Source organism: Musa acuminata, chromosome BXJ3-8, assembly GCF_036884655.1.
Source record: "Musa acuminata AAA Group cultivar baxijiao chromosome BXJ3-8, Cavendish_Baxijiao_AAA, whole genome shotgun sequence".
NCBI classification, from domain to species: domain Eukaryota; kingdom Viridiplantae; phylum Streptophyta; class Magnoliopsida; order Zingiberales; family Musaceae; genus Musa; species Musa acuminata.
Window position 1 is genome coordinate 39,769,059 of NC_088356.1, and position 24,588 is coordinate 39,793,646.

Consider the following 24,588-nt stretch of genomic DNA (forward strand, 5'->3'; position numbering starts at 1 on the left):
TGTGATAGGTCGACACCATAACTCTTAATTTATTTAGTGTGAATCGACCTATAATCACATTATACGCCAAGGGGATATCCACCACTATGAACTTAGCTAATAATGTTTTGGAGTAAGGCTCGTCTTTGAATGTGATGTGCTGGTTTATAATCCCAAGAGGAGAGATAGAGTCACTAATGAATCTCATCAACAAATAAGTTATAAAGGTAAGATCGTTAGTTGGTAGCCTAAGTTTTTATAAAGTATCAAAGTAAAGAATTTCAGTAGAGCTACCTACATCAATCATGACCCTCTTTACTTGAGTATTAATCATCCTCATATAAATCACCAATGCATCATCATAATCCAAGTTGAGATACTCTACCTCTTTCTTCTTTAATTCTCATAGAAACTACTAAGGTATCATCATAATTCATATCGAGATACTTTATCTCTTCCTCCTTGAAGGTTATCCTTAGGTCATTCTTCGTCCTCAAGCATTTTTTAGTGGTAGCTTGGGCATAACTCTTATGACTCGAGGAGCTATGCCTCCCCCCCAAGCAGGTCTACTAATGATGACATCAATTTGCCTCTTCATCGACCCCTAAGGTCGAGGTGAGGGTTCCCAATGCTAATGAATCACCCGAGGTGTCCCCAACATATGAGCTCATCAATATGCTCTTTCAAGTTGCAACAATCTTCTATATCATGATCGTATCCCATTGGAATAACAATACTTAGACTTGTCTCTTTTCGCCAATGGAGTCTTTATTAGATAAGAGTCTTTTAAAAGCTTCTTCTCTTTTATCTGTCGAAAAACTTACTTCTAGTCATATTTAGAGAGGTCAGCTTAGACCTTAGGCGAGATAACTTAGGTTATTCATTTCTCCTCTACCACAATGAGCTCAAGGTCATGGCTGATTGTAGTTGCTCTTGCTTTTGTCTCCTATGCTACTCCTCATACTTGCTCGAAACTATTACTTAAGTGATATTATATTGATTGACTCTTTGGAATACCTTAGGTATAGTTGTTGGTGGTCTCTCTATCAATAACCAAAGAGACGAGATGACTTGAGTCTCATCATAAACGTTTATATTATGAGTGATAGATGGGCATCAACCACACCATAGATCTCATTTGTGAACTAAGCGATGAAGTCTATAAGTGTCTCTTCCTCCCTTGCTTGAGTTTGAGGAGTGTTGTTATTAAAGACCGCGAGCATATTCTTCCAAAGAAAAAAAGTTTGAACTCTCTCGCAAGTTGGGTAAAAGAATTGATGAAAAATGGAGTTAAGCGGGGTGTACCATTCTTATGTTGGGTCTCTTAATATGGTTGGGGAGGTGTAGCACATCAGGATGTTCAAAGTGTCATATAACAATGTTTTAGTATGGAAAGCTGCAATATGCTCTATTGGGTTGGCACTATCATTGAAAGCCTCCAAGGAAATGAGATAAAAGTTCGTTGAAAATGGTTCCTCTTAGATTTTCTAAGTGGTCGCCAACCGACCCAAGGTGGGATCAGCCAGCGCTTTCCCCTTTGATTATTAAAGCACTAATCATATCTCATTCAAATGTTAGTTTATCTATCATAATTGGATCCATAAAAATCTTTCGTTAACTAGGCCTCGAATTCAAGCATGGTACAGTGGTAGTGTGGTTTACTGAATTCCATGATTGAAGACCGAGTGCTCTCTCTTGGGATGTTAGTACCACATTAGGTCAGGGAACCTCGACAAATGCTGGTGGTGATTGAGTTGGGGACTATGACTAAGCTAGTGGTACCGTTTGTTAGGCTAATTGGGATAAAAACGGAGTGATGGTTTGTATCATACCTATTAGCATATGTACTTGCTAAGTGAGATTTAAGAACACCTCAGCGGAGACAAGTGGTTGGCTTAGAATCATCCCTAGGGGTGAGAGACCTAGGTTATCGAATATATGCCAATATCACATCAGCATTTATGCTAAGGTAAATATACCTATATATGGAAAGGGTAGCTATTGTCCTAGGCAAAGTCTCTTTGCTTGAGTGTTCATTGAGAAGTTTGATAGGCAAACATTTTTACAGCATCAAGTACTCCTTCTAGCACCATAAATATTATGAGAAGATATCGTTGAGGTCCTGATCAACCCAACATAGTTTGGACTCATGTACATAGGATTGTCCAATGTGTTTATTAGGTGAAAATGTCTAGCTCATAAGGTGCCACCTATACAAAGATTGAGGTCGAGAGAGGTTTCCTGACTCAGTCCCTGTGACTTCCAAGTTAGTAATCTAAGGTAGGTGAGTATGGACGTAAGTGGTTAAAAAAGATTATCATTTTTTATTTTATTAAAGATAAATTTTTATACCTAATCGTAATGGTAAAATATTCTATGAAATATTATGCAAGGAGACTATCACTAACTGTCTCCAATAATTTTTCTTTAACTTTTTCTCTAAATATTTTTTCGACTCTTGTCCATATAAGTAGACAGGTGAGGGGGGGGAGGGGTAGTAGTCTTTATCTCATGTTTCTAGCGTATGGAGGTTATATGTTTGATACAATTGATTGACGATGTCCTTCATGTTATATAAGATTCTTTAATTATTTTTTATTATGAACAATAGATTGACATAAGGTTTACTATGTATAGTATATTATTAATTTCCAGAGGATTTATCTTCGAGGAATGAGGCGCCCACTTACTTTTCTGCTTGTGCTGCTACTGCAGATTAGCTGCTCCTCTGTTCAGATCCTCTGTTTCACTACCTGTGTGGCGTGAAGCCCCTCGACGATCCACACCACATATGTGGTAGTGGTACGCATCTCATAGTGGGGATCAACGGTACTCCTGCTGCACCTCTGTTCCACCCAATTTCTCAGAAAACCACAAAGACATCCACAAGAGATTAATCTTTGAATTGCAAGGTTCTCACACTTGGCCATTCCTATCGATTTAGAACACTAAATATTGTAGTTCTTGATGATTTCTATCTTGTTCTCACATCATTTTCTTCTTTTATCACTTCAATTAAACGATTCCTTTTCCTTCTCTTTCTCACAGTTCACTATCATTTTCTTCTTTTATCACTTAAGTTAAATGAATCCTTTTCCTTCTCTTTCTCACAATTTAGTATCACGGAGGCTCCTCCATGCATCTGTCCTCATCTTCACCACATATCTACCTTGCCCTGACAATTACATGTTGATTTTTTGAACCAATGATTCAAAATACAGCAAGAAATACAACTAGCCGTACATACTATACTATCTGTTACTTACATAAGCAGCAGATTTTTTTAGTACATGATTGATATATGTATGAGTGCACGGGTGCCGTCTTCCTTCATCAAACAAATGCGAGATGTGCAAACAAGCAAGCAAGCAAACTGGTTGTCGCAGGCATCAGTTGCGTGGAGAGGAGCACTCGGGAGGAAACCCCTGGGGGAAGCGTTTGGTGTCGCGGCAGTAGTCGTAGATCATGTAGTTGTCCCTCACCCACTTCAGCTTCTGAAGTGCGCCGGAGTCCAGGCCCTGGTCCCACCAGTTCCCCCTCGACGGCGAGCACGACGGCCGGCCGGCGGACGACACGCAGGCGTCGGCGGCGTAGCCCTGGTAGGACGCCACGAACGGCGCCTGGCTCCAGTCCGTCTTCACCAGGCCGCCCCTGGTGGCCCAGTCGTCGCCGTCCCACAAGCTGGCGTAGAGGCGCATGGCCTGGCTCTTTGGGTAGGGCACCCCCAAGCTTTCGCTGTTCCTGAACACTCTTATGGGCGTCCCATCCACATAGAACCTGCAGACGGTTGCAGACCAAAGCATCAGCCATGGCCATATATGAGAGCTGATGATCCATAGCTTTCGTGTACTAAATCTCAAGTGTCGCGGTACTCAACACTATCTGCTGAGGGTTCCACAGGATGGAGTAGGTGTGGAAAGCCAGCCTGGGATCGAACCAGAGGTAGAACTGCTGCTCCTTGTCACCCTTCCCCTGCGAGTACACGTTGGTGTGGAGGACGTACGGCTCCCCGCTGACGTTCCCCAGGAACTCGAAGTCGATCTCGTCGTGCGTTGGCCCCAGCGACGACAACTGCACACACAAGAATCAACCTTGAGCACACATGAAACAGAGACAACTGTACCATCTTCGGCTGTGGGAGAGAGATGGATTACGTAATAGGTAGTGACGGTGCCGGCGGAGTTCCCCGGCACCAGCTTCATCTTCATGTCGAACCTCCCGAACAAGTACTCTTGCTTGGACTGGAATCCCGAGCCGGAGGCCCTGTCGAGGGTGAGCTGGAGAAGATTGCCACTCTCCAGTATCTTCCCCCTACCGTCTCCCCAGGTTATCTCCACGTCCGATAAGAAGTTAGCCGACGCGGCGGCGACGAGGGCCGCGAGGAACCAAGCTCGAAATAGAACCAGTCTCCCCATGTCTCAGAGTAGAAAGTATGATGAGGCAACACAACAGTGAGTCTTGTGGCCGGGAGTAAGGAGAAGTAGGAGGTATATATAGTGTGTGGAGAAGATATGCATGGGCTGAGAGAGGTGTTTGCATGGTTCGGCTACCATCGTTTTCTTTCTGAGCTTGCATAATTGGTGATGCAAACAGGAATATCTCTGCCCACTCTCATCCTTTTCACATAGTTACGTGATAAACATGGATCACAGTGTCTTCCTGTTAAATCTTTGGAACCATTGGCAACAACTCCGAAGCATTTGTGCGTGCAAACTCCCATCGAAGACTCGTGTACACACGTCCAACTTAGAGCATCCAAAGTTTGACCAAGGAATGCAGTAATGCATGAGAAGAGAGTTGAGAGTTATCCGATGTGGCAGGTACGACGTCAAGCTTCAAGATTGGATGGCCAACCAAAACTGGACAAGCGAGGACGCGTGCATGGTTGGGAACTGGTGGTGTTCTCAGTGCCTACAGCTACTGCTGGGCTGTCAACCTTTGTCTCTCATCTAAATCCCTTTCATTTGAGGAGGCAGATATGTATGTTTAGTGTTCGTGAAACGTAGACCTTATCTGTGACATTCACGGGGCTTTTGCTCTCCTGTGGTTCCTAAAAATCCTTCAGAAGAATGAAGAGAAGGTGGTAGATTCCTCTGGATTAAGTATAGTTGAGTGTGACATCGTACCATAATGAAGTGGACATGCCTATCATCCAAATTATGATGGAAACAAGAGTGACTTCTAGCAGGTATGGCATCTGTTCCATCTGCATGTAAATCTGAGCTGAAAAAAGAAGATGAGCCATCGATATTAGATTGATAAGTTGTCACATAATAATTTCTTTATTTTGTTAACTATTTTAAGTGAAGTCTCATGCAGTCATCACTGTTTTCATGGATGATATTTTCATTTGTGATGCAACTTGTGTGATGAATCATGAAAAATTAGTCAACTGTCACAAAATATTTATATCTTACAAAGTTTGGATAACTTGTTTGAACTGATTTGAAGATTTAAGACATGGAATAATCCAGTGTCAGTGATATTTCAACAAATGACAGGTAGGTCAGTGGATGGCTATGTTTAGTGATAGCAAGCATTCAAGAGATACAAATTACCTGTTAAGAAGCATCCATGGCCAACATAGACATCAAGAAATGACAAGTAGGTTAGGGGTTGGCTAGCCCAAGTGATCCCAAGCATTCAAGATGTGACAGGTACTGTTCAACCATATTCCATGGCTAATCACAAAGAATTGATATACTAACAGGAACTACAAAACATATTTAAGTTGCATTAAGATGTTGTTGCCAACACACGAAACTGATCCAACATTTGCTAATCTACACTTGTTGAGATGGATGCTGGTGATGTTCGAATTAATCCGAAATCATGTGTGTGAGGAGCTGGATGTGATCGAGAAAGTGACTTGGGAAGTTCTAGATGAGATGGGGTGTTTGACGATATTTGTAACAGTAGTCTTAAGATAAATTTGACCCAAGAGAATATTTAATGATATTGTATATTCCTTATGATTTTTTATTGTGGTTCAGCTTATGAGACTAGTATTTATTGGTTGAGATCCGTTCTTCTTTGTTGATGTCGGGATAAATATTTCTCCTATCGATATTATCTTAATCCTACTATCCTATATACTAAACTGAAGAAGTTAGAGAGCAGTCAACATATGAAGAATAAATAAGATAGCAAAAGACAGGTTTCAATATTCATTACAATTTAAGTGTTAGAAAACCCATGTCTATCTACAGCTAGTGCTTGCTAGTATGGGCTGCTATCAACAGGAGAACGAACAATCCACCGACGGCCATGGTTTCCGGTGGCTGACAACTGACCTTCCACTACCGATCTGTCAACTTCACTTGCCAACAACATGAAGAGCAGAAAAAACGCAAGTAGTAGCAGTAGTAGTATTCAAGAAAAGAAAAGCCAAAGACCTATAATTATCATACATGTACGAGCTCATATCACTACTGTATCAATTTCTTCGGTGAGAAACTCAACAGGGAAAAACTGTTGAAATAGATAAGAAGAAAAGATAAAAGGTATCAGACAAAGTATTTTTATTATTTTACTCAAAATAAATTTATTATAATTTTTTAAAAATATATCTTTTATGTCTCATGATATTTATATAGTCCTATGGATATATTATATTTATTATATTCAATATAAATCTTTCTTATATAAGAGATTCCTGAAGTATTTTGTAACATCCCTAATTAGTCCCACATCGAAAGTGGGCAAGACTAAGATTGACTTATAAGGGTCTGATGAGTGTACTACTATCAACTTCAGCTTAAGCATTTTGGTCAGTGGTTTAGACCAAACGAAGTTGATAGGCCAGTTAGCCCACCAGGCCCGAGTCATTATATTTGGTATCAGAGCCGACCTAGCATTTGAGTATGGTGAGGGGGCTCGAGTAGGAAAGGGCTACCCGTAGACAGAGTCAGAGTACTGATTGTAACATCCCTAATTAGTCCCACATCGAAAGTGGGCAAGACTAAGATTGACTTATAAGGGTCTGATGAGTGTACTACTATCAACTTCAACTTAAGCATTTTGGTCAGTGGTTTAGACCAAACGAAGTTGATAGGCCAGTTAGCCCATCAGGCCCGAGTCATTATAATTTTATCTCTTGATATAATAAACTTGTTTGATTTAGCCTGTCAATTTTTTTTTAAAGTTATTAAAATATTTTAAATTTGAGAGGTTTTGTGAGTGTATCAATCAATGAATCATTTATTGTTTTTGTTGGTTTGTACATATATTTGGTAGCATGTTTTATCTTATTTTTATATATTTTAATTAAAAATTATGAGCATGAATAATTTACAATACTATAGAGCGACTACTCGTCAGATATACAAAATTACCCTAAAATGATATAGTTTTCATGTATCATGGCCTATTTCTGTAGGTTATAGTGCGGTACAAAATATCAACCATCTTAGTACCTTGGAACCTCCCAAATGGCACAAGGTTGGATAAGAGTTTGAGGTAGTGTTGGGATTAAATTCATAAGTTCTTACGTTCAGCCTACAAGAACTTGCCATCGCATCCAGCACCTAGTGAGTAGTCATTTGTAGATTTGTGACTATTTGTTTGTCTTTTAAAGTTCGTATTTTCTCCTTTCTATCTTTTCTCTCTTACACATCGAGTGTTTATGAAATTACTTATAAAGTTGTCCTCTTCGCGTGATGTTGATATTTGTTTATCACTCGTTTTTGAACTAATTAATTTACTCTTTTATGGATCTTTCAGGACTTGAGTGAGGTTGCCACTAGGCTGATCATTTATAGACAGATAACGTAAGGGTGTCTCACGACTTAGCAATCTTAGTTAAGTCCATGATATTAGCACAAATGTACCTCACGAATTAGGTAATTCCAACTAAGTCCATGATATTATCACAATGGTGTCTCATGATTTAGGCAATTTTAGCTAAGCCTATGAGGCAATTCTAACTAAGTCCGTGATATTATCACAAGGGTGTCTCATGATTTAGGCAATTTCAGCCAAGTCTATAACATTGTGATATGAGAACAGACAAGCAATTTAAGCAAATATCGAAAGTTTCATAATTTTGCCATGACAAAGTATCATGGCGAATCGAGCAAGATGGGGCAAGCTGGACTATTACTGCAAGTAGTTGCAGGTGGGTTGCAAGTGTAAACTCGCTCTCAAGCTATTAGAGCTACTTAAGAGGAGCATGACAATGAACAAGATGAGCGAGAAGTTGGCTATTCTCTATGAATAGAGGAAGCACGATTCAGAGCACCAATTAGGAAAAAAAAGCCATAAGGAGAGGTTTACAACTGCGGAAACCTACCTTGACGTTCTTAAAGTGAGTCTAGAAGAACTCTACTAAGGCCAACGAAGGCTTCTTAGGGTAAATAACTCACAAGAGAAAGTAGAATCGTAGATCAACAAGGTCAAGTCTCTAGTCGATCGATTAATAGAAGACACCAAAATCTCCAAGCAACACCTACATAAAGTTATGTAGAACTCACATCAAAATTTACATTGCTCATAAGGGCTCTTAACCTAGGAGGGAGCAACACCCATATTACTCCACAAAACCTAAGGTCACTTGAGCTACATTGCTACGAGGGTGCTAGGGATGCGAAAGAGTTCAAAACTTTTCTATTTGATATGGAATAGTACTTTCGAGCTATAAGGCCCAATTCTAAAAAAAATTAAAGTTTCAATAGCAACTATGTATCTAAATGGGAATGTAAATCTTTGGTAATGAACATATTGAAAAGAGATCCAACAAGGCCAGCGTTGGGTGGACATATGGGAGGACTTAAAGCAGGAGTTGAGAAATCAGTTCTTACTCGAGAACATGGAATTCATCACAAGAAGAAAGCTAAGACAACTCTACTAAAGTACTTTCATTTAGGACTATGTAAAGTAATTTTCTACATTGATATTGAACACACAAAACATATCCGAGAAGGATAAGCTATTCAGCTTCCTTAATGGCTTGAAGTTGTGGGCATAACAAGAATTGCATCTAAGGGATGTCAATGATGTGATCAGGGCAAATGTAGTTGTGAAAATGCTCATTTACTTTGTTTCGTCAGAAGACTCAAGAAAGAAAAAATAATCTTTGAGAAACCGTCTATTTAAGTATTATTGAGAGAAGGAGTCTGAAAGTGAGCAAAAGAAAATGAGTTTCTACATAAGGCCAAGCTCAAAATATAAGGCCCCAAAACCTATTAAATACTTCTTATGCAGAAAATCACATATGGTGAGGGAGTGCCCACAAAAGTAAAAACTCAAGGCATTAACAATATCAATTCACCCCCCAAATTGGACAAGGATAAGGTTGTCACCCTTATTAGAGTAGTTAAGAATTTAATAGTGACGAAGAAGAGTCACAAGGACTCCAAATGGGAGTAATGCATTTGTTGAATGCGTTGCGGGATAAAGTGAGAGAGAATATGAAGATGAAGTCATAGAAAGCAAAAAGTAGCAAGCTAATGTACATGGACATTAAACTAAACAACCGAACAACTCATGCAATAATGCACACGGGCACTATCCACAATTTCATTGCTGATCGAGAAGCAATATGACTTAGGCTAAACCTAGAGAAGAGCCCGAGTTATATGAAGCCTGTGAACTCGGAGGCTAAGTGGATCTCTAGGCTGACAAAGGGGTTCCCATCAAGAACATGATATGGAGCGAAAGTACAAACATGATGATAGTGCCATTGTATCTAAGTGATTCTCGAAATGGAGTTCATGCATGCAACAAAGTTAGTGTCATTATCATTCTTAAATTTCCCATGCCTAATGGGAGGTGATAACTCATGCAAGGTTCTAGTTTCTGAAGGAGAAACTAAGGATCCACAACAAATATCAACATTACAACTCAAGAAGGGGGGTATAAAAAGATTAATTAACTTACGTGGCTATAGTAAAGCTGGAGCCACTTGATGTGAAGGTCATTCAAGAACCTATAATGGTGGTGAATGTTTTGAAGGAGTTTATAGATGTCATACCACTCGAGTTACTGAAAACTCTGCCACCACACAAAGGAATGGATTATCATATTGAGTTAAAGCTAGTAGTGAAGCCTCCAATGAGACCACCATACCTCATGACTATAGCATTAGGTAGTGATCTTATCCTAGTTTAAAAAATTATTCAGAGCTCTAGTTCTTTTCTAAAAGAAACAAGATGAGAGCCTTCAATTATATGTTAACTATCAGGCTCTAAACAAGGTGACAGTAAAGTACAAGTATCTCATCCCACTTATCATAGACTTGTTTGACCAACTAGGTAAAATAAAGTATTTTTCTAAACTCGACATTCGATCGAGTTATTGGAAAGTACGTACTACTAAAGGCGATGAAGTAAAGATTACCTATGCGACTAGGTATAGAGTATTCGAGTTCTTGATGATGCCCTTTAGTTTAACCAACACTCCGGTCACATTCTATACTCTCAAAACCAACTATTCAAGGAGTATTTAGATAAATTTGTGATAATCTATTTAGACAATATCATGATTTATAGCAAATACTTAAGGAGCATGTTGAGTGCCTTCAAACAATTTTTAAGGTTCTTAGACAGAACACTTTGTTTATGAAAAGGAAGAAGTATTATTTTGCTTAGATGAAGATTTTATTTTTAGGGCACTAAATCAATGAAGGTTCCATTTGGATAGATAAATCAGAGGTGCAAGTTATGGCGGAGTGATGAACATCAAAGAAGATACCAGAGCTAAGATTCTTCCTTAGTTTCATCAACTATTATCGGTGCTTCATAATTGGGTACTCAAAGCATGTAGCTCGATTGATAGAGTTACTAAAGAAGGAGCAATATATTCTAAGACCTAAAGGCTAATATATTGGAAGAATTAGTGCTCAAATTATCAGACTATAGAAAGCTTTTCGAAGTTCATATGGATACTTTAGACTTTACTATTGGGAGAGTACTTATGCAAGAGGGTCACCCGATGGATTATGAGAGCTGCAAGCTCAACGAGATCGAGTGATAGTATCCAATACATAAGAAAGAGATGATAGTGATAGTCCACTATCTACGAGTTGGGTGGCACTATCTTCTCGAAATGTGATTTGCTCTAAGGACGAACAACATCATGTTGAGTTACTTTCAAACTTAAAAAAAGTATCCTAAAAGCAAGATCAATAGTAGAACTTCTTAGATATAGCAACGGAGTATAAGCTCAGATAAGCAAATATCATGGTCAATGCTTTGAGTAGGAAAGTGGAGCTAATGAATATTATATAACTAAAAGGTGGAGGGCAAGCAAGTCAGTTGCACTCCAACCTGCTTTCTAGATTAAAGATAGATTATATAGTGATTTTCAAGTAATAACCCTAATGCAACTAATAAAATAGGGAAAGACACGATGATTTTAGGTCTAAAAGAGACTCGTCTATACTAAAAGAAATAGAGTTTATATTCCTCGAGTGAGCATAAATTTTTTATAGAATGTTATGATTTCTTTTAAGCTAGATATTTGGGTATTCACCGAACATTAGCTCTCGTGGAGAGAGTCTCCTATTAGTCGAAGATGGGGACTGATGTGGAGGAATGTGTTCCAACATAGCTTACTTGCCAATAAGATAAAGGTAGAGCTAGTGAGACTTTTGGAGTCATTGCCCATACTAGAAAGGTTGTGAGAGGGCATTTCTTTGAACTTCATATCAAGCTATCGATTTTTAATATATGCAACATTTATTGTTATACCCTTACATTGTTCAATAGAGGCTATGACTTATCCTTTTTTATAATTAGACTTCTTGAATCATATGATCCTCTTTTGAAGTTGCAGGTTTCTTATTTCATTCACTTTTTCAATTTCAAATCTTTTGAAGTTTTATTTTTTTTTCTTTCATATCTTAACGAATGTGACACTTTTAAAAGTTATTAAATAATCGACTCTTGATTTCTATAAGCTTCATACTTATTCTAGTGTAACATTATTAATTCATCTTTTTGGAAATATGTTAAGCAAATAAAGTGCATAAGCAACAACATCTCCTTAAAATCCTTTAAAAATTCTTCTTTTCTTTAACATGCATTAGACTATATTAAGTATAGTCTTATTTTTTCTTTCTAAGACACTATTTTATTGATGTGTGTTTGACATGGTCAATTGCTATAAAATTTTATTATCTTTATAAAAACTTTTAAGTTAATTTAATATCTATTTATCACTCATATATGTTCTTAAACATTTAATCTTACAACCACTTTATCTTCTAATCAAATTCTTAAATTATTTGAATTTGCTTAAGTCTTCTTTCTTTTTGTTTAACATGAAAACCAAGTTTTGTGCATATGATCAGTTAAGAAAATACTCGCTTCCTCTAAATTGGACTAGACTAATAGGGCCATAAATATTTGAGTGCACTAGATCAAGTTGATCAAGTTGATGTCATGCTCTTTTTGTTCTTCTTAATTTAGAAAACTCTTTTCTAACTTGCTCATGATACACACTTTATATAACTTTCATAGATGATCAATTATTAACAATCCCGTCAACATATTATACTACTATGAAGTTTTAAAGTTTCAAAATTTAAGTGAGCGTATCTAAGATACCATAATATAGAATTATCCTTAATATCAGTTTTAAAATAATTTGACTAATAAAAAATATATAAATATAAATAAAACTTTCTATTCTGTATCATTTTTATATGTGAAATTAATGTTTTATTTTTGTTATGAATTGAAGGATCTATATCTTTAATCTCAATATCATAACCTTTGTCATTATCTCAAGCTTAGAATATTATTTTTTATATAAAATATAATAAATATCTAAAATATATGTTTTTATCATTATTAAGTCCAAGAAAAATTTTATCTTTACCTCTTACATGTCTTTGAGGTAGATCACTAAATATAATATTACCGAAATAACTTGTATCTACTTTGAAAAAAAATTACTTAATACTACATATGTGATTTAAAGCTCCTAAATTTTCTTTATCACCTTAATCGTTAAGACTATAATAATAATAATTAAAAGAGTAATGTCCATATCTTTTGCAAACATAATATTATATTTTAAATTTTTTAAAATTTCTTTCATGTCCACGACCTTGCCACGTCCTCGATTATAATCTCGGTCTCTTTGATTAGAATTTTTTTCATCACTTTCATTATTTAGATATTTTAATTGATATGATTTTTTGTCACTTTTTCCTTTTTTCCACCTTGATCCCTTTCTCTTTTATATTGTGATTCAATTTTATTCTCAATAGTATATTTGATTTATAGTACTTGTCTTATGGGGCTTTTTTTTTTTGTAAGTCTTTGTTCATGGACTTGAAGACAACATATTATTTATTCTAAAAATATTTGTTCCATAGATTCATATAGTCATCATCGATATATTATATTTATTATATTTAAAATGAATCTTTCATCTTTATTTTTTTTTTAAATAATCAGTTTGATTTATTCTTTGATAGGCAGCACTAAATGTAGTTTAACTATTGATACAAATAACTTCTTCACAACTTTAATTCCAACAAAAACAAGGATCTCAATCATTTGAAGGTTACAGCTGAACCGGAGAAACCTCTTCTTTGCAAAACACTTCCTAATGCAAAGCAAACTATCTTACAACTCGTCAATGTACACAGATGAAGCCTGAGCATGAAACGGGGGCTTGATGGCTGATAGCTCACATTTCAAGTCAGCTTAGCAACCAACAAAGTTGCACGTTGTTAGAAAAACCTATTAAAGCGAAATAATTCTTCCCTGTATATGTATCAAAATACTAACTTGATGGCTGAGACCAAATTTTTAACGTGAAAAACTCAATGCGGGAAAAACCATGAGACCGTAGTCCACCTCAAACTTCCACTATCAATAATAATGATAACAAGTTTATAATAAATCTTCTCTAGAATAACCAGAGGATCATAATAACATCAAGAACATAGATCTTGGCTCAAGAACAATATATCTTCATCATATAAATCTCACCAAAAGAAGAATTTTAGATCTTACAAAGTGAATATAGCAAGAAAATACCTCAGAAAGGGTAAACTACATATCAACACCGTTAGGATTGTAGAGTTTAATGCAAAGATTCTCTGCATAAAATTTGGGTCAAAACTGACAACTTTTGACCACTAATCGTCAAGCAGAAAACTCAATATTTTAATTTTCTCTCTCTTTTTCTCTCTCTGTGGTGCCACCGCTTCTTGCTCTCTATCTCTCTCCCTCACCTTTTAATTAGTGATTTGGGCTTAAAAGACCCAATTGTCCAAGCACATATATAGGTTGGACCCAACAATTCTCCCCCTCCAGCTCATATGGTGGGCTGTACCAAGCCCGCTCTTCGCCTACATGCTTCAAGCTTCTCCTTATGCAAAGACTTTGTTAACATATCTGAACTATTCTCATTTGTATGCACTTTTTCCAACTATAATTCTTTCATCTTAAGCACATCACGAATCCAGTGATATCTCACATCAATATGTTTGGATCTAGAATGGTATGTTGAATTCATGGAGAGGTGAAGGATGCTCTGACTATAATAATAAATAGTATATCCTTTCTGTTTCAAGCCCAATTCCTGTAGAAATTTATTCATCCATAAAGCTTCCTTGTAAGCTTCAGTACTTGCTATGTATTCTGCTTCTATGGTTGATAGAGCAATATAATTCTGTAATTTTGATTGCCAAGAGACTGTTCCCCTTACAAATGTCATCAAGAACCCTGAAGTGGACTTCCTGGAATCAGTATCACTTGCTATGTCTGCATCTATGTAGCCTTCTAACACATGTTCATCATTACCAAAACATAAACACAACCTAGAAGTACCTCTTAGATATCTTAATATCTATTTCACTACTGTCCAATGTTCTTTTCCAGGATTAGAGAGAAATTGGCTGACAACTCCAATTGCATGAGCTATATCTGGCCTAGTACAAGCTATAGTATACATCAAACTGCCTACTACAGATGAGCAAGGCACTATGGACATTTCTTCTTTTTCTTTCTCACTAGTAGGATATTATTTCGAACTAAGCTTGAAATGACCTACAAGTTGAGAATAAACTGCTTTGACTTTACTCATGTTGAATCTTTCAAGAACCTTTTCAATGTAAGTCTCCTGAGATAGTCAAATCTTCCTTTTCTTCCTATCACGAAGAATTTTCATGCCAAGTATTTGTTTCACTGATCTCAAGTCTTTCATGTCAAAAGACTTACTTCGTTCTCTTTTAAGCTTTTCAATTTTTTCACCATCATGGTCAACAATCAACATATCATCAACATATAGTAGTAAAATAATTAAATCATCATCTGAAAAATTTTTCATAAACACACATGTTGGAAAATCTTGGGGGCGACATCATATGCACAGCGGAAGAACAAAAAAAATAAAATAAAATCTTCAATTTCCCAAAAAGATGTTCATCGTCGTGCGATGATTGATGCACAAAAATCCGCCAAACAAACTGTGTATAGAATAGATTGTGTTACCTAGGGAGATTGTATATCCTTATTTCCTTGCAGATCTCCAAGAGAGGGTGAAGGAGGTCAAGCGTCCTCCTCTCTAGTAGTGATCCATACAGTAGGGCTGCACAACGCTCCTCAAAATTTCAGGCCTACTCTGAGGTGGAGAGGGGGAGGAAAATAAGAGAGGCAAGCAAATGCTCTAGCCTATGAACCATTGAATCCCTCCTATTTATAGAGGTCCCCTGTCAAACCCTAATGGATCCTTCCATAGTGGGTATTGGATCTGCATCCAATTACCCAAGCCTTTTAGATTAGTGGATCTCTATCCAATAATCTCTCATGGGCTCTTATTGGATCTCATCCATAGGATCTAATAATTCATGGGCTTATTGGATATCCAATAAGATAGGGGCTCTGGCGGATATCTCATATCTGAACCTCTACTCATCGCAATGCCTACCATATATATGTGACCCTCTAAGCCCAATATCGAGCTGGCCATGAGTCATACTTGTCAGAACTCCTTCTAACTTAGTAAATTATTATCTCTATAATAATTCACTCGACTCATCGACTACGGATGTACTAGACCACTACGTCGTAGTCCCTAGATGATACAGGGAAATCCAATCCATTGGACATGTCTGTCCTCAGTTATCGTATACATATAGTCCCTCATCTATCTAATATCTCAGAGACCATATATCGGGCATGGTGCTGTCAGACCCATACGGTTTCTTCTCGAGTCTCGCTATAATCGGATTCTCCTGGAGAACTCTTTCTCTCTCAATCCGAATGGCCCTAGTCAGAGATTTGTCTGAGCAAGAACACATGGGATTTTTTTCTCATGATGCCGAGAGTGGATGATCCTCTATCGATACTCAATAGCCCTCGTAAGGTCGATTGTCACTCCCAATAACCAGCTGTACTAGATCTGGGACATCCAAACCTATAAGTCTGGTATCAAAGAGTGGAGCACTCATACATGACATCCTTGGTGTCTCAAGTCTAAAGACCAGATGCACCACTAGAACTACGGAATCGCTGTCTGACAATAAGACATCATCAACCATCCAACATTCTATAAGCTGATCAATTAGTGAACTCATTCTCCAATAAGCACCTGTACTATATCCTTAGTGCCCCTACACGAGCAGCTATGAGATCAACTGTATCCATCATATAAACGGGTATACAGTACACCAGTCTATCCGGTTATCACGATGTCCCTCTCGAGTAACCTATGATCGAGATAATTTAGGATCTATGTTTAAAGGTGAATCGATCTCATTATCGTGATCTCATCACGATCCGATTCTCATTGCGCAGATTCAAGGACATCACAATATATACATGTATATATGTAATAGTTAATATAAAGTGATAAATGTCAAAATATAATAAGCAAAAAGATTCTGTGTCAAGTCACACGTGTCATCACTAACGTGATTGGCTTATTGGGCACCTATGACTAGCAACACAATGATCAGATGTGGTTCTATTATACCCTTGGCTCATCATAAAGGAATCAAACTTCTTATACCACTGTCTAGGTGTATGTTTTAGTCCATATAAGCTTTTCCTAAGCTTACACACTAGATTTTCTTTTTCCTTGACTTTGAAACCTTTTGGTTGCTCCATATAAATTTCTTCTTCTAAGTCACCACGAAGAAATGTTGTTTTCACATCAAGTTACTCAACTTCTAAATTCAAACGGGTAGCCAAACTAAGAACAACTCAGATAGAGGATATTTTCACCATAGGAGAAAATATTTCTTCAAAGTCAATATCTTTCTTTTGATTGAATCCTTTCACAACTAATCGTGCCTTGTATCTTTGTTGTGAGCTATTATTTTCAGACTTCAATTTGTAAACCCATTTATTCTTGAGAGCTTTCTTCTCTTTAGGTAACTTTACTAAGTCATAGGTGTGGTTCTCAAGCAAGGATCTCATTTCTTCTTGCATGACTTTAACCCACTCATTCTTATGCTCATGAATAATAGCTTCTTGGTAAGTTTCTGGCTCTCCCCCGTTAGTAAGCATAACATACTCATGTGGAGGATATCTAGTAGATGGTTGTCGCTCTCTAGTGGATCTTCTCAATGAAATCTCAACTGGTGGTGGAGGTGCTTGTTCAGTTGGTTTAACATCATCAATTATAGGAGTATCATCACTTACATTCTCATCACAATCTTCTTGTTCATCTCCCCCATGATCATCATGAACTATAGGTGAAGGAATTGGACCCAAACTCCAAGGAATATAAACAGAGGTTTCTGGCTTCTCAACATTATCACCATCATCAAACAATTGATCTTCCAGAAATACAATATCTTTGTTTCTAATAATCTTCTTGTTCACTGAATCTCATAATTTGTACCCAAACTCTTCATGACCATATCCCAAAAAGATGCATGCTTTTGCCTTATTATCAAGCTTGAACCTCTCATCTTTGGGAATATGAACAAATGCTTTACACCAAAAGACTCTCAAATGATTATAAGATATATCTTTTCCTCTCCATACTCTCTCTGAAACATCACCTTTCAGAGGAACTGATGGAGAAAGATTTATCATGTCAACTGTAGTTCTCATAGCCTCCCCCCAAAATGACTTCGATAACTTGGCATGGGAAAGCATACACCTAATATTTTCTTTAATGGTTCTGTTCATCCTTTCTGCCACACTATTCTGCTGAGGAGTTTTAGGAACTGTTTTCTCGAGCCTAATTCTATAAAACCTGCAATAATTCTAAAAAAGGACCCCTGCACTCGCCATCATTATTTGATCGAACACACTTTAGCTTTTTGCTAGTTTCTCTTTCAACACTGACATGAAACTCTTTGAAAACATCGAATACCTGGTCTTTAGATTTCAAAGCAAAAGCCCACACTTTTCTAAAATGGTCATCAATAAAAATAACAAAATAAAGAGCACCTCCAAGAGTTCTAGTTTGTATAATACAGACATCAATATGAACTAAATCAATAACATCTGATCTTCTAGATTATGGATATGTATGAAATATAACTCTATGTATTTTTCCAACTAAGCAATGATCATAAGATTTAAGAGATGTACCTTATAACTCTGGTAAGAACTGCTTTCTAGCAAGAGTTTGAAGTCCCTTCTCATTGATATAACCAAGCCTCTTGTGCCAAAGATCTATACTTTCACCTTTTTGAATTGTATTAATCTCTCTTTTGTATAGCTTAACTTCCATGATATAAAAAGAGTTAAGTTTCTTTCCTCTTGCCACAATTAGAAAACTTAGTGTGTTTCCATTTACTTTCACCAAAATAATATGTAAAGCCCTCATCATCAAGTTTGCCTGTAAATATCAAGTTAAGACGAATATCTGGAACATGCCTTATATCTTTGAGTATCAATTTACTCCCAATACTGGTCTCTAAGCAAATATCTTCAATACTCACAATCTTAGATGTACCACTATTTTCGATTCTGACATTACCAAAATCACCAGCAATGTAAGATCTAAAGAAATCACCATGAGATGTAACATGAAATGAAGCACCAGAGTCAATTACCCAGTTACTGTCCTGAGCTGTAAGACTGACATAACCGTCATCACAAACAATAGTGATATTACCTTCAGTAGCAATTGTATTGGTATCTTTCTCATTTTTCTTCATTTCATTCTGTTCTTACTTCTAAAACTCATACTCTTTCTTCATGTGACCTGGTATGTTACAACGAAAATATTTGATATCTCTTCTAGACTTTTATCTTCCTCTATAATCATGTGGATTTCTACTATAACTTCTTCCACGTCTTTCTTGTTTTTCAGTAACAAATGCCCCAGAAGAAGATTCACCCTATTCTTTCCTTTTGGCATATTCATTTAGCAAAGTGTCTTTAACCATATATATAGTTAGAGTCCCCTCTGGCATGGAGTTACAAATTGTCACCATAAACGTTTCCTAACTTTCTGGTAAAGAGTTGAGATGTAATAATCCTTGCATCTTATCATCTATATTCATTTTCATAGCAACCAACTTATTTATAAGACTCTGAAATAGGCTTATATGCTCAACAATATTACCACAATCTTTATACTTCAAATTTATAAATTTTTTGAGGAGAGAAATTCTATTTTCCACCGTCTTTTTCGCAAAGAGATTTTCTAACCTTTGTCAAACAATATCAGCTCTAGTTTCATCAGAAATATGCTCATGCAAATTTATATTCATCCATCTTCTAATATAGGCAATAGCATTTTTATGTTAAATTTCTCATTCTTTATCGTCCATAGTAGAAGGTTTATCTTTAACCTTGATGGGCTTATACAAATCTTTGCAATAAAGCAAATCTTTCATCATATGCCTCTAAGTGGAATAATTTAATGAGTTTAATTTAATCATACCATCTGACTGCTCCATTTCAATCACACAAAAAAAACTAGCACCATATAACCTATTGCTATGATACCACTTGTTGGGAAAAACCTGCTAAAGCGAAATAATTTTTTTCCCTCTTTGTGTCTCAAAATGAGTTCCTCATCAAAATACCAACTTGATATCAAAATGTAAATATCAACCAGAAAAACATAAATAATAGAGTAATAAATCAATCACACAGTGAGACCAAATTTTTAATGTGAAAAACCCAATGCGGGAAAAATCATTGGATCGTAGTCCACCTCAAACATCCACTATTAATAGTAATGATAATGGGTTTACAATAAATCTTCTCTAGAATAATCAGAGGATTATAATAACATCAAAAACATGGATCTTAGATCTCACCAAAAGAAGAATTTTAGATCTCACAAAGTGGATATAGCAGGAAAATATCTCAGAGAGGGTAAACTGCAGATCAACACTATTAAGATTGTAAAGTTTACTGTAAGGATTCTCTGTATAAAATTTGGACCAAAATTGATAACGTTTGACTACTAATCGTCAAGCAGAAAACTCAAGTTCTTAATTTTTTCTTTTCTTTTCTTTCTTTGTGCCGTTAGTTCTCTTCCTCAATTTTTAATTAGTGATTTGGGCTCAAAAACTCAAATATCTAAACTCACATATAGGCTGGACGCAACACACATGATATTACAATTTATACACCTTATAAAAGTATTTAGTGTTGTACATATTTTTGTTTATTTAGTTATGCTATCACTTGCTATGCATAAGACAAGGATTTAAGTTAAACAGCACTCACTATCACTTCTTACCCGCTTTGATTGGAACCTCATGTATTGTAACGAAAAATTAACATTGAATCTAATTAAAGGGTTGGCGATTGAGTATTTGTTTTAATAGTTATTTGAATATTTGGTTTAGTAATAATCATCGAGGGCTATTTTTTCCTTCAGTTTATTTCTTCTGGTAAACCCTCTTGACGACTTTCTGGGAAAGATAATTTTCTAAGGACCTTAAGTAAAAAATAAAAATATAAAAAGGGTCTTTTTTGGACAAAAAACATATGAATGAAGACCCAAATAAATGATGTTATAAGGAAAGAACGGGCAAAGGCATTGTGATATGTCACGTTTCGGCCGATATGGCGTTATAATTACATCCGTTAAATCTCGTCGCTCGCGCACAAAAATTGCTCCAAGGAAGAAAGGGGAGCGGGGATCCCGATCGACGATGGTTCGTCTCCGGTTTCTTGATATCCCTTTTCGTTCTTTCCTCGGTTGATCTGCCTTTCTCTCGCGTTATCTTGACATCTATAAATAATCATTATATCATGCAAATGGCTCGTCGCTACACGAATTTCTCGCAGTTCGTCGATTTTTGCGTTCATTTCCTTTTTCTTGATATCCAAATCTTTCGTTCGTTTCGGGATCTTGCTGAAACGCCTTGATTTCTACGGCCTTTCTTCTCCCGGACCTCTCTTGGCGCGAATGGTTTTACTTGAACCGACTCGGAAACTGCGGATCTGAGTCCCTCTCCTTCTCGATTTTTTTCTATCTGACGTCGTCTGTGTTGTATTTTGTTCCGTTAGAAATCTTGAAAAAAATGCATTTATTTGTTACAGTCGCTAAAACCCGAATGAAATTATTACTTACCAGAAGAATCTGTTATCATTATGTTGACTATGATCGTATTTGCATAATTGGTTTCAGAATTAGGGTTTCGGTGAATCTGTAGTTGACGGAGTTTGGTGAAGTCTTGTACTTGTTTGGTTAAAATCTTGGAGATAAAGGCTGGTAATTTAAAATCTAATTCTGCGGAGGAATCAGGTTTCCTAGTTTTGGTACTTGCTTAGATACCTTTATCAGATAAGCAATTACTACTGTTTTTGTTCTTTTCAGATCCATTTTGTAATTCTTATTAGTCGACAAGGGAAAGTGAGATTGACAAAATGGTATTCTCCATATCAGCAAAAGGAAAGATCCACGGTAATGTTATCTATGAAAACCATACTGTTTTATTTCTTCTCAAATATCATTATTTCTTGACCAAGATACCTTTCTTTATCCAATGCAGAAATGGACTCATGTTTCTTATGACTAGAATTGTTTTCATTCTTATGATTATTTAGATTACTTAGCTATATAGAAGATGGTCTTGCATAAGAAGAAAACCAACTGTCCTGATAGAATGTTGGAGTACTCAGAGAATCTGATAAATCTGGATGCAAAAGTATTATCAGTCCTTTCCACAACTTTTGGAAGAACCGAGGTTCTAGACTTCATATGGTAGAATAAACCCTTTTTCTATAGATTCCTATCCAAATAAAATAAAAATAAAAATAAAAAGACAAACATGTTCGAGCCTTGTAACTCTATTAGGTATTCTCCAAAGTTGATAATCACTTACTGTATGCTCTTTTGAACAAGGAATGCAAGTATTACTATGATAAATCTTAGCCTCTTCATATGCTCTAGAACTGGTGCTGAAACTATTTAGCAAACCCAACTCAGATGGGTTAATTTTTATATTTCTGATAGGATCAATTAGTCTATAACTTCCTGTCTAGCTCAAGGTCTTCTACGTTCATCTTCGCAACATACAACACGAAATCTTGCTTTTAGTAGTTTATATAGCCCAGCCATGTTGCCCATGACATTATTATACACTCATCATGCACTTCTTTGGAAATGTTAAATTATGCTGCCTTTTCTTTTAAATGCTTTTCCTCATATATTATGTTTTATGTAGAACAAACATGCCAGATTGTAACCATCTAGCAACTAGATGGTGATAAGTCTTGTTGCTTGTTGGTACAGTGTAGCGTACATTTTTCTTGCTTGGAAAATATAAATGAAGAGACGAAGCAAAAAGGCTAAAAGATTTGGTCTTATTGTTTGTACTGGTTTGTGCAGTTTTGTATACAATGTGTATGTTACCTATATTTTTTTTTGTTTCACTAAAAGGTCATCCGGGAGCTTAGTGGCCTTATTCCGACAAGAGGCCCAAAGCTTTGCAATTTTGTTGAGTGGAAGGGATACAAAGTTGTGTACAGAAGGTATGATAGCATCATTTTAGTTATTTTTAACCTGTTGCTTCATATGATGGTGTTATGTTTTGATAATTTTAGATGGTTCTCTTTTTCCAATAAGTTTCCACATCTTGTTTCATAAAACACATCTACAGATATGCCAGCCTATACTTCTGCATATGCATTGATCCAGATGACAACGAACTGGAAATTCTTGAGATTATTCATCATTTTGTGGAGATACTAGACCGTTATTTTGGCAGTGTGAGTCACTATTGTTTTTTCCACTAAATATTCTACTATAGTACTTGTAAGGTACAACTTTGACTGTTCCTTTTCTTCCTTCAGGTATGTGAGCTTGATTTGATCTTCAATTTCCATAAGGTACTGTCATGTCTTTACAGTAGATGGATCAGCATTCTCATGTTTTCTCCAAATTCTTCCTTTTCTTTATTAATGACCAAAAGATATTTGCAGGCATACTATATCCTGGATGAAATTTTGATTGCTGGGGAACTTCAGGAATCAAGCAAGAAAACTGTTGCACGTCTTATAGCTGCACAGGTAACTGTTACTGGAAGATGTGTTTCCTTAGCATTTTAACTTCCAAGCAAATTTGCACATCAGCCATGTATATCCACTCCATCAAGTCATTGATGATAAATTGACCAATTAATGATATGGTCCTGCAAGATTCAAAATAAGAAAAACAATCAAAACAAAGGCAGCATGTGGAACGTTCTATCATCAAAATGACGTTACCAACGCCGTCCCTTTCAACTGGTATCTTCATTTGCCTTGTTGGTTTGGGCCCACTTATACCCATGAAGAAAATGACCTTTCAGTTCAGATTTCATCAGAGAAGTCATTTAACATCCCTTTTGGATCTTCTAGATTTTTTTTTTAATATTTTGAAATATGCCTGCTAGTAGCTTGTCTGCTTAAACAAAATATCCTGAAGCATTGTTTCATACAATACCAAAGATTGTAACAAAGCATTTACCTTTTGTGTTGTTCTGTTGTATTTTGGTGATTTGTTGACCATTAAGGTCGTTTTGTATGTGAACATTAAATTTTAGTTCCAGATTATCATCTCATTATCTATGAGTGTAGACACCAGAAGTTCTTTTATCATGAAGTAGCTCTTTATCGTAAAGTTTCTTCTTTCGCTATCTTGAGCCAGATAAACCATGAGCTAATATACACATTGCTCGTGATTGAAAGCTCTGATGATGCTATTTGCACTGAACTAGTACCAGTAATCAAAGTCACTAATTCATGGAGTTTCATATCTTCCACCCCCGGTGGCATAATTGAAAAATTAATATTGTTCCTGAGCAATTTAAATCTGGCTTGCAGGACTCACCAGTGGAAACTGCCAAGGAAGAAGCCAGTTCAATAAGCAACATGATGTCGCAAGCAATGTGATTGCAGTTGCCAAGTAGGGTAAGCTGGATGGTTTTCTACTGTTTGATGTATTTTTTGACCTCTTCAGCCCATGGAAGAAGAAAGCAATTCACAGCCTCAATTTATTTATCTAATCTAAGTGTTATCATAATTATGATTCTTGCTGCCTGGCTCAGTTGTTGTTATACAATTTTATGCAAATATGTGTCATTCTTTTTCCAATCTTGTGATTAGACTGGCAAGATGAAACTTATCATTTGAAACTGTGTTTATGTCCTAAAATTTAGCCAGTTATATCTAGCAACAAGGCTGACATCCATTAATCTGTGAGTAATATTATTATATAAATATTTAATCTTTCTGGTTA

At 36.3% G+C, this 24,588-nt stretch overlaps 2 protein-coding genes across 2 annotated transcripts; one reads left to right on the forward strand and one right to left on the reverse strand.

Moving 5' to 3' along the window:
* Positions 1 to 3,149: 3,149 nt before the first annotated feature.
* On the reverse strand, positions 3,150 to 4,739 carry LOC103994659 (xyloglucan endotransglucosylase/hydrolase protein 22). Its single transcript, XM_009415059.3, has 3 exons — positions 4,134 to 4,739; positions 3,857 to 4,050; positions 3,150 to 3,756 (listed from the first exon to the last, which is right to left on the reverse strand). Exons 1-3 carry the CDS (start codon positions 4,392 to 4,394, stop codon positions 3,369 to 3,371), a joined length of 843 nt encoding a protein of 280 aa, XP_009413334.1. The 5' UTR covers positions 4,395 to 4,739; the 3' UTR covers positions 3,150 to 3,368.
* Positions 4,740 to 20,913: 16,174 nt separating this feature from the next.
* On the forward strand, positions 20,914 to 24,380 carry LOC135645952 (AP-1 complex subunit sigma-2-like). Its single transcript, XM_065164914.1, has 7 exons — positions 20,914 to 21,019; positions 21,685 to 21,771; positions 22,750 to 22,841; positions 22,970 to 23,078; positions 23,163 to 23,198; positions 23,292 to 23,378; positions 24,174 to 24,380. Exons 1-7 carry the CDS (start codon positions 21,017 to 21,019, stop codon positions 24,240 to 24,242), a joined length of 483 nt encoding a protein of 160 aa, XP_065020986.1. The 5' UTR covers positions 20,914 to 21,016; the 3' UTR covers positions 24,243 to 24,380.
* The last annotated feature ends 208 nt before the right edge of the window (positions 24,381 to 24,588 follow it).

Bases quoted from the DNA above. Each gene is read 5' to 3' on its own strand.
- LOC135645952 (XM_065164914.1), top strand. The intron at 21,772-22,749 runs GTAATGTTATCT...TTTCACTAAAAG, and splicing joins AGCAAAAGGAAAGATCCACG to GTCATCCGGGAGCTTAGTGG. The intron at 22,842-22,969 runs GTATGATAGCAT...ACACATCTACAG, and splicing joins TACAAAGTTGTGTACAGAAG to ATATGCCAGCCTATACTTCT.
- LOC103994659 (XM_009415059.3), bottom strand. From the start codon at position 4,394: ATGGGGAGACTGGTTCTATTTCGAGCTTGGTTCCTCGCGGCCCTCGTC. The intron at 4,051-4,133 runs GTAATCCATCTC...TTGTGTGTGCAG, and splicing joins GCACCGTCACTACCTATTAC to TTGTCGTCGCTGGGGCCAAC. The intron at 3,757-3,856 runs GTTGAGTACCGC...AACCGTCTGCAG, and splicing joins TGGAACCCTCAGCAGATAGT to GTTCTATGTGGATGGGACGC.